The sequence below is a fragment of the Notolabrus celidotus genome, chromosome 11, assembly GCF_009762535.1.
Source record: "Notolabrus celidotus isolate fNotCel1 chromosome 11, fNotCel1.pri, whole genome shotgun sequence".
NCBI lineage: Eukaryota > Metazoa > Chordata > Actinopteri > Labriformes > Labridae > Notolabrus > Notolabrus celidotus.
In genome coordinates, this window is record NC_048282.1 from 22545350 (window position 1) to 22561875 (window position 16526).

The window sequence follows — 16526 nt, forward strand, 5'->3', positions numbered from 1 at the left end:
ATCGCAGGTATCCACATAAGTATTGTGGATGTCTCTTGATTGTTTTTTAAAGTGTTAAAAACCCGATGTTAAAATTTTGATGAGTAACAATTGGATTATGGATATCTGAAATGGGACATTTTCCAAGGAAAAACTCTGCTGCAGATATTCAAAAAGTTCCTTCTGTATAGGAAGAATGAGAAAGGAAAATCTGAGAGTGAAAGCTGAAACATGTGTAGGAAAAAAAGTGACAACATTAGCAATAGAGAGAATGTAACCGTGGGTATCTGAAATGCTGTAATAAGTATCCAGTCTTGCAGTTAAATGTTAAAACGGCAGCTTAGTATTTGAAGATGTCTTCACTCTAACACTGATTTGGAGAAATGAAGTGTCAGGTTGCTTAAGATGTTATTTTGCACATCTTTAATTACATTTCTTGCTGATGGGAATACTCGGAGAAATGCTTTTAATAGACCAGATTTGTTTATTTTAAAATCTTTACATTGGCTGCATGTTTCTTTTCATGCTGATTTTAAAATTATTTTACTAGTTTTTAAGGCGATGCATGGCCTTGCGACAGACTACTTATCAGAGATGCTTTTAGTGTATGAACCAGGAAGGCCTCTCAGATCCTCCGGCTCCTCTCTTTTAGCTGTTCCTCAGAGGAGAACAAAAACATTTGGTGACGCTGCTTTCAGCCACTACGCTCCTAAACTATGGAACAGCCTGCCGGAGGATCTGAGAGGAGCTGACAGAGATACTGAGACTTTTAAACGTAAACTAAAAACGTATTTAATCAGTCTGGCTTTTATGTAGAGTTTAACAATTGTATTACTTACTTTTTACTGTTATTGATTTAAATGTTACTTTATTATTTTACTAATTCTAAATTTGTATCTTATTTTATTTTATTTATTTATTTTAATTTATCTACTCAGTTTTATTGATATTTTTAGCCTTAATTTTATTTTCAACTCTCATCATTACCCTTTTTAAATTTATTTATTTTAACTATTTATGTTCTTAATATTAATTTGACGCTTTTACTTATTCTAATTACACATATTTTATTGTTGTCTGTGTGCATTAGTCTATTTTAAAATCCATTTTTGTTTTTTAATATGTCTTGCCATTATTTTATTTCTGCTTCTTTCTTGTTTTCAATCGCTGTAAAGCTTTTTGGGTTGCATATGATTTGTATGGGTGCTGTAAAAAGTGCTATATAAATAAAGATTGATTGATTGATTGATTGATTGATTGATTGATTGATTGATTGATTGATTGATTGATTGATTGATTGATTGATTGATTGATTGATTGATTGATTGATTGATTGATTGATTGATTGACAGAAAAATGGTACCTGGAAGGAGTGAGTTTGGATGAAATGTTCAAACAACTTGCCGCCATACCTACAGTTTTAACCGGAGAAACGATGGCTGTAAAGGATGGATTTTATGACCTTTGCTGAAAGATAATGTTAAATGTGTTAAATCAAGGTGTCCTCCCTCCTTCTGTGGCTTCTATGCTCAGAGATTATTGTATAGATACTACACATACACACTCTACACGGCCATTCCTGACTCCGACAGCGATTCAAATCTTAAGGACAAACTGAAATCAGAGGCTTGTCTTTTTCACGCCTCGTCTCTGTTTTTGTGTCAGGGCCGTGTTTTGGCAACACTCTCAGTTTACAGAATGTATTGGCAAAGAGCATTTGTCACAGCACAGAGGAGGCTCTTCATTTCCTAAGATATATGAGCTGTGATTCATTTTTTTACTGCTTGTTTTCCTTCACAGCCAAATAGATCCCCATGCTCTAATTATACTGGAGATGAATAATTCAGCCTTATAGCCTCGCTGGATGTGCAGGGAGGGAAGGGGACGTGACAGTAGGGTGATTCAAACCAAGAGGCAGAGACAGTGAGTCCTCCACAACATGGTTTCCAAACTTAATAATGAAAACAAAAAGGTGGATGTTCATCGGATCATATTAGGAAACTAGTGACTTTATGTCCTCTCTGTTTCCCTGCAGTACATGCGTGTGCTAAGTGTGGAGAATGAAAACAACTCTGTGCCGACTTCAGGAGACCGAAAGAGTTCTATTCCGGGCCCACATTAGTATTGATTTGCTGTAGATCACTCGTGTACTACCCTCAAAGCTTATGTTGTCAGGTCCAGCTTCTATACATCAGTTTAGAGAGGATTAGAGATATCAAACACTCTGTCAACACCAACAACTATCACTGTGTGGCCTCTTCAGTGCCTTCAGTTTCCTGTGTGCTATCAGTACATAATATATCTACAATGATCTCATATCCCACTGTGTTCCAGCTCCAGCAGGCGATCTTTTTATTTCAGCCAGAGTAAGCAAAGTGTCTTAAAAATGCTGAATCACAATTCATTTCAGATGCGGTCTCTTGTCAGGGGGGAAATGTGGATTCAGTATTTTAAATGTATGTGCTTCCTTTCTGCTTGAACCTCTTCTGTGTGGTAAAGCAAGGAAGGTAGAAGAAGTTTCTCAATTGCTTTTGTGTGTTTGCGTCTCATTGGAGACTTGGCTGAAAAATAACCAGCCTTAAAGTGTTGTTATGCTTTATCACTGTTCTTTCTGCCAGATTGATATGAATAAGTGTTAAAGGCTGAGTTTGAGCATTTAGAAAAGCCCTAAAGGAAACATTTGTCTCCTGTGAAGCTGCAAATACACCCCACCATGGCAGGAAATAATCTATATTAATTCAGACTCTGGCTGTAATTTGTGTCTGCATTCAAAACTGGGATTGGCGATTTATGAGAAATCTCGTTTTTGGTGTTAAAGTTAATACACTCTGTGTTTCTTTTGTCATCAGGGCGAAATTACTCCGGGGAAAGAAGGTACTTGGGGATTATGACATCAAAGTGGAGCAGGTATGTTTCACCGAGGCACTTCTAGCCATTTTGCATGACTTATGTAAACCAGAATAGAGGAGTTGAGGTGCTCTGTCCTCATATGTCTCTTATTTAACACCTCAGGCTGAATTCAATGAGATCAATGTTGTGGCTCACGCCAATGGAACCTGCAATGTCAACATGCAAGTGATCAGAAATGGCACCAAAGTTATGAGGTGAGAGATGTGCATGCACGCACATATGAGCACACACACACACTGACACACACACACACACACCTCACGACAGCCTATTCCCAATACATTCCTGTGAAGACCCAGCATGATTTCTCAGTTTTCTCTGCAGATATTTGTCATATTCTTTTTATCTTCTAGGTCATTCAAGCCACACTTCGTCCTCATTCGCCAGCATGCTTTCAGTATGACTCAGAATGAGGATTTTCGCAACCTGATCATTGGTCTGCAGTATGGAGGTGTCCCGAGCATTAACTCCCTCGAGTCCATCTACAACCTGTGTGACAAGCCGTGGGCGGTAAGCGCTCTGCAACCATGGAGATCTGAAAGCCCTGCAAGAGGAGAAAAGACAATAACGATGATGAGCTTTTCTCTGTAATTTGCACGGTGAATCCAAAATGGTGTCTGATTTATTTACCTTTTTTTGTGTCCAGTTCGCCCAACTCATCAACACCCACAGGAAGCTGGGTGCTGAGAAGTTCCCTCTGATTGAGCAGACCTTTTACCCAAACTACAAGGAGATGGTGAGTAGCCTTCTCAATTTATGCTGCAATTTAAGATAACTTCAGGGTTTAAGAAAATCCTGTACTTTCTTATTTTAGGTTAGCATGCCATCCTTCCCTGTTGTTGTGAAGATTGGACATGCACACTCCGGTATTGGAAAGGTATGTAAAGTTTGTATTTCTCAGTAACAGTGAACTATAGTTTGTATAGTATAGTTTGAACAGTTGGATTGTCTTTGAATATCATGATGCATTTGTTTTCATCGTGTTGCTGCAAGAGTCCTAGAAGTGCGAGGTTCTATTTTAAATCCCAGTTGTTTTGCTTTGTCCTGTCCCCTGTGTCGATTGTTTTGCACAGGTGAAAGTGGACAATCACAGTAAGTTCCAGGATATAGCCAGTGTTGTGGCTCTCACCCAGACATACACCACCACAGAGCCTCTCATCGACTCCAAATACGACATCAGAATCCAGAAGATTGGCACCGACTACAAAGCCTACATGTATGCATGGATACACTTCTATATCAAAATTACAAGCGGTTGAGAAAAGAAGCTAAATTGTGATAACATGAGTGGTTGCACACTTCAGGAGAACATCTATATCTGGGAACTGGAAGACCAATACTGGCTCAGCTATGCTTGAACAGGTGGCTATGACTGAAAGGTACGTGTTCATAGTATCAACATCCACACTGCAAAACCCCAAAATCTTACGAAGTGAAATTGTCTCATTTTTAGTCAAAATGTCTAATCCCACTTGATTTAAGATAAATTTACTTAACAAGTAACCTTTGAGCAAGATAGAGGGACTTGTTTTAAGACATCTTAAATATCTTGTTAAGTCAAACAATCTTGATATGATCTTGTTTTGAGTTGTAATTTAGAAGAAATAAGGTTTATTTAACATTTCATACATTTTTCAAGCTGAGATCCTATTTGTAGAAGACGGGTAATCTTGGTTTAAGACAAACACTTTACTTGATTTAATTAAATACATTTTATTGGAGAATCTATCAGAAAACAGCTCCATTGATAAAAGAAAGAAAGAAAGAAAAGTTGTTGTTTTTAAGGTCGGGTTACAGTTTTCAGGCACTGTTTCTTCTAAATCAGATAAGAATATACATCCTCAAACTACATGCACAATGAAACACCTACTTTAGAGCATAGCTGGCTTATATCCTAAAACACAACATGACTGAATATTAGTATATCCAGCTCACTATGAGAAGACATTATATCTCAAAATGCTCAAATTAAACTTTGTAATCTTATTTCAAGTACAAGATGGTCTTAAACCTAGAGAAGTGCCGCTATAATACAACTCAAATTAAGGTTAATATATCTCAAATGAAGAAGTTCACATGAAATGTATTAGTGCAAAAATCTTTTCTTGTGTGAAAAAATACTAATTGTTAGCATTCCTGGCTTATTATGAGACACACTTTAAAATACTGGAAAATATTGCTTAAAAAAGTTTTACCTGCTAATTTTAAGATCACAGTTTTCTAAATATTCCGTCTTATTTTAAGAAATCTTACCAAGCAAATTTTCTCTTGTTCTATTGGCAGATTTTTTTTGCGTAATTCAAGGTAAAAGTACCTTGAAATAAGTTTTTTTTTTCCTTTTTTTGAGGGGCATTTTTTCCAGTGCATCATTCACTGCAATGACAAATGTTTCATTTCTGAGTAGTCAGCAGTAAACTATGGGTGCATTGAACTTAATTATCACCTTGTTCTGACAAAAAGCTGGTGATCATCAGAGAGTGGAGCCACTTTATGCTGAGTCTCTTTTTTTGTATAGGTACAAGCAGTGGGTTGACACCTGCTCAGAGATTTTTGGAGGTCTGCACATTTGTGCTGTTAAAGCTATCCATGGGAAAGATGGTAAAGATTACATCACAGAGGTAGGAACAAAGCACATTCAGATTTGATGTTTAAATTGTTTGAAATCTATGAGGACAAACACTGCCACAGGAAGTGCTTCATTGTGTTATCCAAATTTAATGTGGCATGTATTATATAAAGACTACATTCACTTCAGGCACACTGATGTTGACGTCCTCTGGGTCTTTCCCTCTCTCTCTTTCTCTGCTGTTCCCCTGTGACGTAGGTGGTGGGCTCTGCCATGCCCTTGGTAGGGGAGCACCAAGCTGAGGACAGGCAGCTCATTGCTGACATGGTGCTGGCAGAGATGAACCAATTAGCAGAGAGGGAAGCTAATGCTCCCCAGAGACCAACCACCATACAGCCATCCCAGGTGAAGTATAATGATAGTGTCCTAATCATGCCACGGGACACTAAAGCACCCAAGTTATCTAAGCTATTTTAAGACACAACCACGTGGAAACCTTCAGAGTTGTCGCTGACTGACTTATTTCTTTGTCCTCAGGGAACTGGCCAGAAGGGAGAGATTGTCGGTGAACACACTAAAAACGGTGCCGGGCGCCCGCCTCAAGGTTGTCTGCAGTACATTCTAGACTGTAATGGCGTTGCAGTGGGTCCAAAACCAGTTCAGGCCAACTGAATCACCCAGGAGAAAGGGGGGAGGTCTCAGAGTCAAGATAACAAAGGCGTACCTTAGCTGAACACAAGCGCAGACATGTGTGTGGATGCCAACAGCTAGAATCAGATCTCAGTGATGTGAGCTTGGTACAGCTGAGTAGTGGCCTGGACTGTGTTTTTAACTCTATGCAGTGTCAAAATGTACTGTCTACTTGTTGACTGGTTGATTTGTGTGCTTGTATAGGTCACCTATGTTTCAGTGGTAGCTGTTTTTTTGTTTTCTTTGAGGCTGTTGTTGACGATGTAAAAAGCAGATTGTGCCTACACTGAGTCCAGTGCTGCTCTGTGCTACCTGTTTGACGCAGCTGTGATTCCTTTGTTTGCCCCTACTCCCTTTATGTTTTCTCTTTTTGGTGTGTACCTTTAGATATCATTCAAACTGTGGACTATGGTGCAGTTTGAAGTTTATGTATATCTTGATATGTAAACAGTACGTGAGTGTGTATGGCTGTAGTGGTGATTATTTTCATACTTATACTAAATAGATATTTATTTTTGTTTGCATGATTGAAACAAAGACAGGTGCAAGTCAGTTATTGATGTCTGATTAAGTGGGATGTTCTCGTAACATCGCTGTTTTACCCAAGCTGTGTTCCCTGTGATTCATGCATTGTGAATGTGTCATAAGAAATGCATTAGTATATAGGTTCAAGTTCAACAGGTTACATGTGCTTATTTGCAAACATTTATCACCCCGGTGAGCACAACAGTGCACACTCCTGCATACACACACAATACAGACCTTCAGTATGTGGCCTTTCTTAGAGTTATTTTTTCATCTGTAATGTCACAATGTCACTAAAAGAGATTATTTAGAGTGATTTTAGGAAAATTATAGCTAGATGCAGAGTACATAAATAAGATTTAATAAAGACTTTATCCTATAGAAATTTGTGCAGGTGTGCACAAACACTGAAATACAGTATATACATATAATTTTCAACCAAAGAGTAAATGATTATTTCAAATCATCCTTTGCACTCTAGTAACCCACTTTGTAAATATCAACAAGGGAACTGTAAATCCTGCAGTAAATGTGTAATTTCATCAGAGAACAGCGCTCCAAGACAATACTTGTGTTTTCAAACAGCCTGTTGTAGATTACACACCAGGGAAATAATGCTGGATCTAACTGTTGCTGTCCATTTGTGTTTTCTTGTTTGAAAGCAGGCATTAATTCGGAGTGAAAAGGTGTATGATCTGCTATGAAATGCCAGATAGAAGCCCCCCCTCCTGTCTGCTGCCCTCACACTGGATATCAGTGATTGGGTGGTGTTGCCATAACAACAATACGAGTGCTCTGCGTTTTAGTGTGAACTCTGTTACTGCCATTCAAAGATTCAGCACGTTTACCCTGATCACACTCTTCCAGTGAACTAATGGAAAGTGCAATATAAATCCTTGTTTTTAACCTTTTATGTATTTTATTGTGAAATCAGATCTTCCTTCCAAATCATTTTAAAAAAAGCTATAATTATCCACAGACTGAATTGTTTTAAAACGTTTTTACACAAACTTCTCAATCACGTTGTTGTCGTCGTCCAGCGGCTTTAGTGAAGGCCATTCCTTGTAATATTCTAAAAATAGTATCAATATTTTCAGCAAGCTTTGTGAATAACTCTTCCCCATCTCGTGTAGCGTGTCATCGTATCTGTGAGTGTATCTTTGTAAAAAGCCATGCCTGAGGCTAAATGGATGTGTTGTTCTATTTCATAGGAAACATGCCAAGGCAATTTTTTTTCCAAAGGGAAGAACATGCAGAGATAACCCAATCTCTAATATCTGCATAGTTTGGTTCAGTGATGGTAAATAAATATTTGACCAATTGCTATGTTCTATCTGGCCACTGTGTTAAAGTGTACATGATATCTTCTGATCTGCAGTACTGTAACCAATAAGGGCCAGAGTAACCCGCTAAATATATGTACTTTAAAACCGGTGTTGGACTGTTTAAATTATGATCAAAATACAATAAAATGTGGAAAAAGTTCCATTCTGGATGTTTCCCCTCTGTCACTGGCAATAAAGCTTCCTTTGCAATATATGTTTGGTCTGTGTTTCCTCATAAGTGCGCACTTTGAGAATGACTATTTTCTGGAAAAAACATTCATGCATAATAATAACAGTTATAGTCATTTTATAGCGCTTTTCTTGGTACTCAAAGTTGCTTTACAGAAAATAATAATACAAATAAAAATGTTATTTAAAGCTGCTGTTAGGAACTTTTGATTTATATCAATTTTGGCACCCCATTGTGGACAAAGTGATACCTCTTATCTCTTGTTCTGTACATGCAAAAGTAGTGTTTTCAACAAAAACCTCACCCTGCTGTCTTTTAACAGCCAGATGTATCACTCAATGTGATTATTATCCATGAAAACAGCCGAAAAGAGTGTTTTTAAAGCCAAATGTCAATCATGTGATCTGACACCTACCCCCTCTGAGTGGTTTAAGGCATTAAAAATGACAACAGAGAAGGTATCAGTGTTGTTTTTTATGGTTTTGTTTGCTTTTGAAGGTCATAAAGAGTCATCAGTGTTGGTTTTAGTCTGTTTCTCAGCTGGTGAAAAACTCCTCATAGTGCCCTTAAAAAAATGGGCAGTTGAGTTCTGGACGTATTGGAGTTTTTTGAGGTCAGTGGAGGGAAGGCCGTAGAGAATGCTGTTGCAGTAGTCAAGTCGGGAGGTTATGAAGGCTTGTATGAGAGTTTGAAGGAGAGCGTGGGTCGAATGTCACATGTTTAATGAGCAAGGAGGCTGTACAAAAAGTGCAGCTTCAGGACATACACACTTACCCTGCTTAAACTCCATGGCTTGCAATGCATGAAGTGTCAGCTGTACTGTGGTAGAGATAATTGTATTGTGATAATGTATTCCCTCTGCTTCTTTTCTGGTGACTTACCTTTGTGCTGTCTGTGTCACATGCTCAGATATCAAATAGACTAGTGATTTAAGATCATGCAATACTGTGAAGAAAAACACGGAAGTCATATTTGACATCATATTTCATCATCCTGACTTCAAAACAAAAATAGAACAACAAAGATAAGCAGATCCATTGGAACCCCCAAAAAACTGGATCCACAAAGGCCTGCTTAACAGCTGATCATTCAATCTGCTGCAACGGATGCAAATAAAAACATTGACTCCTGAAGAAATAATCAATACCTTTAATTGTAAATGCTCAAATAGAGCTGCAGGTTCAGCAGAGTATTACCAACACACTTAGGAACTCACACACACTGTGGTCACTTTATCAGGTACACAGTTACAGGTTGAAGGTGGTGACTATATTGCATTAAGAGGTTTCTTTCTTTTTTAGAAAACTATCACAAGAAAAAATATGAACATTATATGTGTCAGTAAAGTACTATTCATAGCTGAATTAGTATATGCTGTATATTGACTTTACACACAAAGTCACCTATCTTTTGTCTTGCAGCACCTCCCAGACTGTGATCAGTGCTTTTGGTCTGACAGACACAACCCTTTCCCACACAACCAGTGAAGACACAAAGAACGCTGAGACCATCGGCAGTTTGAAACCCTTAAAAAAATCTATTTTCCCAAGATAGAATCTCTGTGTGTTTTCTTATAGTGCACCTAGAGTGATCTATGGATACAATTCAAAACAATCAACAAGCTGTAAAGTGATGCAGATGCAATCACATGCAAAGTATAATAAGTATTCTGTGGTTCTACTGCTCCAGCAGAAATGCTTCCTTTAGCTCTTCGCTCTCTGTTATTGCTGTAAACAATCTACAGCGGAGACAATCAATAATAATTGTTGTGATGTTTGTTGAGGTGTGATTATCATAAATAAAGACTGTGTGAAAAGGCTGTGGTTGTTGAGGTTGTTTCTATTTCTCTTAACTTGAACTGAATTAATATACAGTATAATGTACAGTAGTAGTAGTTACTCTTACTCTACTAAAATCTTCCTAACACATGAAAGACATCCACACAGGTCTGTTTTATTGGGCACAATTACTCCTCACCAAAATGTTTTTTTTCAGTAAAGTTTTCTTTTTGTTGTTGTCTTAATGAGGCTTCTACCCCACCAAACAATTTAGCAGAAACCATGAATAGGTCATCACGGCATCCTTTATACATGACTTCTGATGTAGTGCTTGATTGTTGTTTTCGCCTTTTTGGTTGTAATGCTCCAGCTAGTAATTGAAAGCATTATGAAGTCCCACCTGATCTTAAACTCTTCCTCTCTGACACTTTTCATAGCAACCAAATACCAAACTCTACTTCAACAGTGGTGCTCCCTTCTCTGAGAGCATACACTCACAATGTGCACATGCTGTAGACATCTACTTTGGTTCAATATATTCTAGATCAACTGAAAGACAGATGATGTAAGAGGTTGGTTATGTGACAACCAATTAAAATGACTCTCACTGATGGCAACTTTAATTTTTGTTATAATAAATTATGCTCAAATCACTGTATCAAATTTTATTTGACATTGCAATTGATGCTTATGAAATCTTAATGAGATCAATTGTATCCAAACTCATTTCTAAAAGTTTTCTCATCCCTTGTACTTTGACTACTTCCCATTTTTCATCTAGATATGTAGTCTGATTAAAGAAGTCATCAAATTAAATACAATGAAGCATACAGATAATCATATTATCTGTAATCAGATTACCTGTAATCTTACATGAAGACAACACAAAGACATTGCACATTTCATATATTTTCTAAAATAGTAAAACAGTCATTCAATCATCATTTCTGAACTTGTAAAATAATAATTATTAACTCATATTGAAGTGATTGAAATAAGGTTATTGTTTATCTGATTACAGTTATTAAAAAATAATTAGATCAAAGGAACTGTTCAAAAGACAACATTTTACAAGAAGAATCAGAAGATAATAGTTTGGATACATAAAGAAAATGGGTACTGGAGATTAATACCATCATTTCAGAAAAAGATTTTGAAATATCCTGCAGAGTGGGACATGCTGCAACAGGTCGCCCCATCTGGAGGGAATTTGACTGGAATATTATGATGATGGTGACTCCAAATTTGGTAGATCCTCAAATAAGTGCTGGAAGGGCTGTGGCCTGGTTGGAGACCACACACATATATTCTGGGACTTTCCAAAACTAAAAACATATTGGAAAGGTATTCAACTTGAAATTAAAAACTGTCTGGGTTTAGAACGGACCTTTGAACCCTCCTGCTTCCTACTGGGAATATTACCAGGGGATGAGGAGCACAGTGGCCATGCAGCTCTTCCGAGGGTCCTGCTTCTAGTTGCAAAGAAAGTCTTCATAATCTCCTGGTTAAGGCCACAGCCAACCACAGTCACACAGTGAAAGAACAAATTGAAAGATATTTTTTATATGGCAAGTATTACTGCGAGATCACGGTTAAAAAAAATATCTTTTCCAGATCTTTTCCTGGGCACCTGTTGCTTTATTTCTTTTTGGCTAAGTCTCTGATGGGCTGATTTGTGATATACATAAATATTACTATTTAATTTTATTGACTTATTTTTCTTTGAAGTTTACTGTGAGAATTTTGTATTATTATTATTATTATCGTTATTTTTATTATTATTATTATTATTATTATTATTATTATTATTATTATTATTATTATTATCATTATTATTAGTAGTAGTAGTATTAGTAGTAGTAATAGTAGTAGTATTAGTATTAGTGGTAGTAGTAGTAGTAGTAGTAGTAGTATCCTAATTACTATTTTTAAAATTATTTTTATTTATTGTTGTTGTTATTATTATTTGTTTGTGTGTTAATCATTACAATCTTAATATTATTAATAATTTGTATGTTTGTATTTACTTATATTTTATTTGTACTATCGACCGATCTATTTCTTTATTCATGTTTACTTTCAGACTATGGACTAGGTGTTTTCAAAAATCTTGTTGTTTTTTTTGCCTTTGAGTCTGATGGCTGCATTGTTGTTTTGTGATGTTGGCTGAGTCTAATATAGGTTAAAAGAAAAAATAATAATAACAAACAGATTAATGCAATCAGATGTTTTTCATCAGGTTACTCCGACAGTTGTAACTAGATTATTTGTTTTACGATACGATACGATACGATACGATACGATACGATGTATTTTATTGTCCCGGTAGGGAAATTTGTCTTTGACATCAGTGCTGCACATGTTACCTGCCCCTTCAAAAATCACTACAATGACACGAGAACACATAAATAAATAAGAATAAATACAATAAATAGTACACATTCATACAACACACAGCATAATCTTAAAGAGAGAGCACCATAACACTGTCCCAACCGTAACAGGCTACTTACTGTTTAAAATTCTAAAAGAGATTGGCACAAAGGAGTTTTTAAAACATGTCATATCAGATGTTAACAAGTAACCTAAATGTCCAAATTAGATGAGTAATAAGCAAACATTTAAAGGGATAAGTTGAGTGTGCCCTAAAAATGAGAATTTTCTAAACTATGTCAAACATTTAAAAAAAAAAAAATTGTGTGATAATGAAGTCTGATGGATTCAATATTTCTTGTGTGTTAGTGTATTTAATGTTTCTAGTAGACTCATCACTGATATCTCGGCACTGATGGTGTCTGGCTTCATTCTCCCTGTAGATGTCTGATGAGTAATTGACACAGCTGCCCACTATACCCTGATGCAAGGAAAGATGCTGAGGTGTCTGATGCACTGAAAGTAGATGACTGTATTTTACATTATCACATCCATTATTTGTCTTTAGGAATACAAAGGACGACAGCTTTGTTTACATCGCACATATAAAACACATTTCAAAGTCTTTAAACAGCCCTACAGCTGAATCATATTCTGCAAACATATCTGTCGGATGAAATATGCACAACACTGTGCATTTGTTTGGCTTCCAGATGGTGCTGATGTTTTTCTCTTAAAAGGAGCAGACTGACCTGGTCTGTTGAGGTAAAGATGCACTGAAAAATGAAGGAGGAATGACACTGTGGGCCCTGAAGCTCCAGCTGAGGAGCTCCTGTTTGGACTCATCCCGGCTGTCTGCCAAGCTGCTGCACAACATGGACTACTTGTGCCCTATATGGGGGCATGCTGCACTGACCATCTGCTGGATAGCAGAGCAGAGAATCCTTTTCTGAATTAAAGGAAATGTGAGGTGGAGAATGAATGACATAGGGGTCATCAATTGTCATGTATTCAGATCTTTGAAATAACAAAACATAACATGAGTTCTTTCAATTACTCACTGCAATCATAAAGCTGGTAACATAGGTCTTTTTGCCATCTAGTGGTGGAGTAGGGACACAAAAAGGCCCACATACAGTGTCCTCTGGTTACATGATTAGTTACTTCTGCTGCATAAGTATGCCTTCTCTTGTCTCAAATGCAGACAACCAGTAGAAAAATGCCACAATACACATTTACCTAATTATTTTTATGCACAAGTGTTAGAAATCTGCATGCAGACTTTATCTCAAAGGCCCATGGAAAAATAACACTCCTCTGAATGTCAAAGTGATGTTTTTTGATGGCCAATGGATGCCACACCCGAGAAAGGAAAGCAGCTGTCTTGGCAGAGAGTATAACACTGAAGGAAGGGTTCTGGTTAGTCTGGAGGCTGTGTCTGTGAGTCACATTTGTTTGATGTTAAATGAAAAAGTCTTTCCTCTTTCCTTAGTATTTTCTGAGGGGATTCTTGTTGTCAAGTCTAGTCTAGTGAGACAGACTTTACAGAGTAGAGATCTCTCTCGTTCACTGACCCTGATGATAAAGTAACTTTTAGGTGTTAGATTTATATTATCAGTCATAAAAATCCATTGACTGAAATATGCTAATGTGCTGCACCTTCGTTTTATACTTGCACCATTAACTGCCCTACAAAAGGCAAAGTGCAGTGACTACACATTTGGTCAAAATTGAGTTAAGACTAGAATAGTTCTTGTGTGACATCTGTTTTATCATCTGATTAGGTCTCCTGGTTCAACTGTGTTCTGTTTCAGACAAAAATAGATGTCAAATTTGCAGTAACTACAAAATTCAGTCAAAAACCAAGCCAAACCACAGTAAGAGCTGTTACTGCACTCTGGCTATGTATGACAGTAAGGTTACAGTGCTGTCATGCAAAGCCAGAGCGCAGTAACTGCACTTACTGCGTTTTGGCTTTGAACAACAACAAAGTAACGTACTACTGTACAAAGCCAAACTGCAGTAAGTGCGGCAACCGCTCTCTGACATTGTTTTCTCAGGCTTGTTTGCATACAAAGTGTTCTGCTTTGGTATTGATCATTAGTTTACTAGCAAAAAAACACTCTCCTATCTGCAACATCAGTCAGAATAGCACTAATGGAACAATCTCAATGCAAGAGGATGTTTTAACTCGCATTGAAACGCAAATATCCTGAGGTCTGTAAGAAAGAGAGTAAGCTTAAAGCTAGGGTTTGTAGCCATGGAAAACTAGCATGAATTTGAATGTAGCATTTCTTCAGGACTCCGTCTAACCCCTCCCCCCTCCCCTCGGAGCTCCTCCAAAACGACGCTCCTGCTCAAATGCATGAGGACCGCTGATTCGTGACCATATGATCATGACTGATTCAAAACCGGTCCTCAGCACATCGTTTTTTAAAACAAACATGAAATGTACGTGCAGGAGACGGGCAGAACAGCAGGACAGGATTTGATTGGTTTTATAATTTGGCTCGTGATGGCAGGGATTGGTTGGTGTTTTCCCAGGTTAATTCCGGCTGTAGATAGCGGCTTTTTTCACTCTTTTTTAAGAACACATTATGTATTGATTGCTATCGGGATGTAAAGATCATTTTAACCAGTGTAACAAAGAGTATATCTAAATCTGACTAGCAACCCCAGCTTTAACATGAGCATCCTGAGAAATAGTAATATTGTAAACAATTAGCTTGCTAGTCGCTAACAAAAAAAGTCAGTCAGACAGACAGACGATTTCAGCCTACCTGCTTCTTTGATTAATAAACACAGTTGTATTGTAGTAACTGCACTTTGCCTTTGGAATACCTATAGAGCAGTTCAATGTATAAGTATAGCATAGGAATGCATTCACACTGATCTACCTAAAACAGATTTGTCTGGCCACTTCAAAAACTTTAAAGCCATTTTTCTAAGTTTCACTGTTTGCATAGTTGCTGCACTTTGCCTTTGTAGTGCACCATACTGTACTTAACGGTTATGATAACATAACTTTTATAAAACAAACATGTTGCATTATAAGCTTGATACTATGCAGTGTTTTTCAGAATATCTTTCTGGTTGTGATTCTCTGTCTCAGTCTTTTCTGTTTTGTATGCTATATTTAAATACTTTTGTCCTTTTTTACCCCATCAATCTTCTCATGACATAGCTTGTGACCTTTGCAAGGGCTTGAGCACCAGACACTGCATCACAAGATGGATTGCTTAACTGTGAGTAAAGTAAACAGAAACAGTAAAGTATTACTCCTGCATTGATGGGTCAACCTGATAACGTCATGTATGGTCATACAGTATATCTGTCAAAGAGGACATTTGAATGCAGGAGTCATTTTCCATTTGACAATTTAAGTACAATTTGCTGATAATACTTATGTGCTTCCAGGGGGATGTTATTTGTTGGATTAATTCCAGCTGCATAGCAGACCTTTGAGTCCCGTACGAAACAGCACGTACAATGATATCTTCGGACAGAGATTTACTGCGTGTTCCAAATGCCAAAATTAAAACTAAAGGGGACAGAGCGTTTGCAGTGAGGGGTTGAAAACTCTGCTGAGTCACTGACCTCTTTTACATCTCTTTTAAAACATACCTTTATCAAAGAGCCTTCCCTGATTTTAACAGAACTGTATTTCTTACTTGAGTTCAACTGTTTTAGAAATTATTTAAAAAGAATTGTTCTTGTTGCGTTCTTTTCAATTCATTTTAAATCTTTTAAACATTTTATCTTTATGTTTCTTTTGTGTGATTTTATGACTTGCTTGTTTCATTTTGCTGAACATGTAAAGAACTTTGTAACCGGTTTTCAAAATGTGCCTTATAAATAAAGTTATTCTTATTATTACCACGGATCATAATTAAAGTTTTATTTGAGGAATTCTGTCACTCATGGTGGAGGAGTAGAGGAGGGCTTGTCCACTAGATGGAGCTGTGGCCAGCTGGGGGTGAAGGGAGTTTTTGGCTCAGATGGTCTGGTTTTGGCCAGCCTGTGACTTGTCAGAAGGCTGAAATAGAACACATAATCACGTTTAGCAAAACTGCTGTAAAAATAGACGTCTGGCGGTTAGCCCATGGTTTAGCTCTTATTGTGTTGCTCCTTTTGTGTTTACATCAGGCTCACTCTTCTCTTTGATTGGACCTTTTAAGACATGTATTTAG

At 37.2% G+C, this 16526-nt stretch overlaps 1 protein-coding gene across 2 annotated transcripts in view; it reads left to right on the forward strand.

The window, feature by feature from the left end:
* syn2a (synapsin IIa) overlaps positions 1 to 8209 on the forward strand; it is a 21204-nt gene extending 12995 nt beyond the window's left edge. For both annotated transcript variants that reach the window (XM_034696047.1, XM_034696046.1), the window contains exons 3-12: positions 2829 to 2886; positions 2992 to 3083; positions 3243 to 3399; positions 3536 to 3625; positions 3704 to 3766; positions 3963 to 4105; positions 4194 to 4268; positions 5405 to 5507; positions 5714 to 5860; positions 5993 to 8209. In XM_034696047.1, coding sequence (XP_034551938.1) covers positions 2829 to 2886; positions 2992 to 3083; positions 3243 to 3399; positions 3536 to 3625; positions 3704 to 3766; positions 3963 to 4105; positions 4194 to 4268; positions 5405 to 5507; positions 5714 to 5860; positions 5993 to 6127 — 1063 coding nt within the window. In that variant the 3' untranslated portion in view covers positions 6128 to 8209. The remainder of the gene's footprint in view (positions 1 to 2828; positions 2887 to 2991; positions 3084 to 3242; positions 3400 to 3535; positions 3626 to 3703; positions 3767 to 3962; positions 4106 to 4193; positions 4269 to 5404; positions 5508 to 5713; positions 5861 to 5992) is intronic.
* The last annotated feature ends 8317 nt before the right edge of the window (positions 8210 to 16526 follow it).